General features: G+C 52.9%; 1 protein-coding gene across 2 annotated transcripts; it reads left to right on the plus strand.

Annotated features, from left to right (window-relative positions):
• Positions 1 to 742: 742 nt before the first annotated feature.
• On the plus strand, positions 743 to 3,541 carry SNRPE (small nuclear ribonucleoprotein polypeptide E). Of its 2 annotated transcripts, none has more exons than XM_041422540.1 (5): positions 743 to 963; positions 1,130 to 1,132; positions 2,445 to 2,507; positions 3,133 to 3,211; positions 3,358 to 3,541. In XM_041422540.1, the coding sequence occupies exons 1-5, from the start codon at positions 928 to 930 to the stop codon at positions 3,411 to 3,413; spliced, it is 237 nt and encodes a 78-aa protein (XP_041278474.1). In that variant the 5' UTR covers positions 743 to 927; the 3' UTR covers positions 3,414 to 3,541. The 2 variants fall into 2 exon arrangements, with proteins under 2 accessions (XP_041278474.1, XP_041278473.1); XM_041422539.1 differs by having other exon boundaries at positions 753 to 981; positions 1,106 to 1,132.

Here is a 3,541-nt window from a genome sequence, read left to right on the forward strand (position 1 = left end):
CTGCCGTGTTTGTGGGGTGTTTTTCTAAGGAATGGTGTCAAACAGCTCGGGAATGCTGAGTGTTAATTGGGAATTAATGAGGCACAGGAGAGGGGCTGGAAAATCCTGAGGGGGCTGGGAAGGGTTTGGTGGAAATCTTGAGGGAAATGGGAAAGGTTTGGAAAATCCTGAGGGAGCTGGGAAAGGATTTGGAAAATCCTGAGGGAGCTGGAAGGGTTTGGAGGGTCCTGAGGGAGCTGGGAAGGGTTTGGAGAGTCCTGAGGGAGCTGGGAAGGGGCTCAGCCTGGAGCAAAGGAGGCTCAGGGGGAATTTGTGGCTCTGCACAACTCCCTGCCAGGAGGGGACAGCCGGGGGGGATTTGGGATCTCATCCCAGGGAACAGGGACAGGAGGAGAGGGAACGTGGGAGATGTTTTGGGATTTTTTTTGGCTTTTCAGGTCTTTGTGACCTTGAGGGATAAATGAACAGGAAAGCTCCGGCGCTGTAAGAGCGCAAAAATCACTTTATTTTAGAGCTGGGTGTTTTAGGGCACAGCTCTGCTGTAGCTCTGAGCCAGGGGAACATTTTTAGGGAATTTATAAATAAAATAAATAATACCAAATAAAGTAATAGCAAAAAAAAAAAAAAAAAAACACCTAATACGAGCAAGAAAATCCCCTACTAACAGCAACAAAAAAATCCTAAAAATAATGATTAAAAAGGTAAAAAAATACAACTGCCCTCACACCGCCGCTATCCCACAGTGCCCCGCGCTCCTCCATTCCCCTCACACCGCCGCTATCCCACAGTGCCCCGCGCTCCCTTTCCCCTCACACCGCCGCTATCCCACAGTGCCCCGCGCTCCCCTTCCCCTCACACCGCCGCTATCCCACAGTGCCCCGCGCGGAGCCGCTCCGTCCCGCCGCTCTCTCTCCGCGCCCCGCAGCCATGGCGTACCGCGGGCAGGGCCAGAAGGTGCAGAAGGTGATGGTGCAGCCCATCGTATCCTGCCGCCGGCCCTCAGGGCGCAGGGGGAGCGCGGGGAGGGAAGGGAGCGGGGCGGGCGGGCTCCCCTCAGGGGCGGCGGTCCCGGCTGCTCGGCTCTGTCCTTAACGCTCGGCTCCAGAACCTGATCTTCCGCTACCTGCAGAACGTGAGTGCCCGCGGGCAGCGACGCCTTCCCCGCCGCAGGCTGCTGCAGCCCGGCCCGGGCCCGCGGGGATGCGGCAGCCGCGGATTCTCTGGGAATTTGCAGGCTGGGAATGAGCCTGGAGTACTGAAATTGGGATTTTTAACGGAATCCTGGAATGGTTTGGGTTGGAAGATCCTAAGGATCATCCCATTCCCAGCCCGTGGTCCCAGGGTGCTCCAAACCCCATCCAGCCTTGGGGGCTCCCAGGGATCCAGGGGCAGCCACGGATTCCCTGGGAATTCCAGGGAGGGATTTATTCCCAATATCCCACCCAAAGCAGCCCAGGGAATGCTGGAATGGGTTGGGATGGGAGGGATCATCCAGTGCCATGGGCAGGGACACCTCCCACCATCCCATGCTGCCATTTCATCAATTTGATCCTTTTTATCCATTTTATCCACTCTCCAAGCTGGCCTAGGGCACTCCCAGGGATGGGGCAGCCACGGATCCTGTGGGAATTTGCAAGCTGGGAATGAGTCAGGAGTCCTGAAACTGGGATTTTTTTTAATCCAGGGAAGGGGGATTTTTAATCCATTTATAAATGCAGGGAAGGATTTTTCCCACCCAAAGCAGCCCAGGGAATCCTGGAATGGGTTGGGATGGGAGGGATCACCCAGTGCCAGGGGCAGGGACCCCTCCCCCCATCCCAGGCTGTAATTTGATTTATTTTACCCATTTTACCCCTTTGATCCACTGTCCAACCCAGCCTGGGACACTCCCAGGGATGGAGCAGCCTCAGCTCCTCTGGGAATTCCATCCCAGCCCCTCCCAGAGAGCAATTCCTTCCCAAAACCCCATTTAACCCCACTTAAACCCCATTTCTTTCAATTTCAACCCCACTTCAAGCACATTTGTTCCATTTAAACCCCATTAAAACCCCTTTTAACCCCATTTCTTTCCATTTAAACTCATCTAAATCTATTTTAAACCATTTCAACCCTACTTTAACCCGATGTAAACCCCATTTCTTTCAACCCCACTTCAAGCACATTTGTTCCATTTAAACCCCATTAAAACCCCATTAAACCCCATTTCTTTCCATTTAAACCCCATTTAACCCCATTTTAACCCCATTAAACCCCTTTTAACCCCATTTCTTTCCATTTCAATCCCATTTCAACCAAATTTAAACCCCATTTCTCTCCACTGAATGCCCCCAAACGCAGAGCAGCCCCTCCTGCTCCTCCCCCGGGAGCCCCTCCCTGATTTGGGGCTGGGGGTGGTCCCAAACCCCCCTCAGGACCCCCAGACCCTTTTGGTGCCCTCCCTGCAGAGATCCCGGATCCAGGTGTGGCTCTACGAGCAGGTGAACATGAGGATCGAGGGCTGCATCATCGTGAGTGCCACTGGCCCTGTCCCCTTGTCCCCCCCTGACCACGCCTGTCACCCCCTGTCCCCCCTGTCACCCCCTTCTTTAGGGTTTTTTTGGATTTTTTAGTTTTTTTTTTTTAGGTTTTTGGGGGTTTTTCAGGGTTTTTTTGGGGTTTTTTGTGCGTTTTTTTGGGGGTTGGGAGTGTTCTTTGGAGTTTTTTGAGGTTTTTTTGTTTTGTATTTGGGGCTATTTTTGGGGGGGTTGGGGTTTTTTGTGTTTTGGGTTTTGGGGTGTTTTGGGTTTTTTTGAGTTTTGTTTTTTGGGGGGAAGTTCGAGGCATTTTGGGGTCTTTTGTGGGATTTTTTTGGGGGGGGTTGGGTTTTCTTTGGGTCTTTTGGGGGGATTGGGTTTTTTTGGGGGGTTTGGGGAGGATTTTTGAGTTTCTGGGAGGTTTTGGAGGGGTTTGGGTTTTTTGGGGATGTTTGAGCTTGTTTGGGGTTTTGGATGGCTTTATTGGTTTTTTTTGCAGTTTTTTGACCATTTTGGGTGGGTTTTTTGTGGTTTTGGGTTTGGGTTTTTTTTGTGTGTGTGTTTTTGGGGTTTTTTTAGGGTTTTTTGGGGTTCCAGTGAGGTTGTGCTGCTCCTGCAGGGCTTTGATGAGTACATGAACCTGGTGCTGGACGATGCTGAGGAAATTCACTCCAAAAGCAAATCCAGGAAGCAGCTGGGTAGGGCAGGGGGCTGCAGATGGGGGGACCCTAAAATCGGGACTGGGACCCTAAAATCAGGGATGGGACCCTAAAATCAGGGATGGGAACCTAGCTTTGGGATCCCGTTTTTGGGGCTGTGCCCAGCCCAGGCTCCGCTGTTCCAGGGCGGATCATGCTGAAGGGGGACAACATCACCCTCCTGCAGAGCGTCTCCAGCTAGGGGCAGCTTCCCGCCGGGAGCGGCACCGGCAAACCGGGAACGCCGCGGGAGCGGGATCGCGGCCCCGGCTCCTCGGGAGCTCTTTTGTACTGGGGGGATTTTGGGAATAAAACGGGGTTTGCACAAAA

The sequence above is a fragment of the Onychostruthus taczanowskii genome, unplaced genomic scaffold (assembly GCF_017590055.1).
Source record: "Onychostruthus taczanowskii isolate IOZ18803 unplaced genomic scaffold, ASM1759005v1 scaffold74, whole genome shotgun sequence".
NCBI lineage: Eukaryota > Metazoa > Chordata > Aves > Passeriformes > Passeridae > Onychostruthus > Onychostruthus taczanowskii.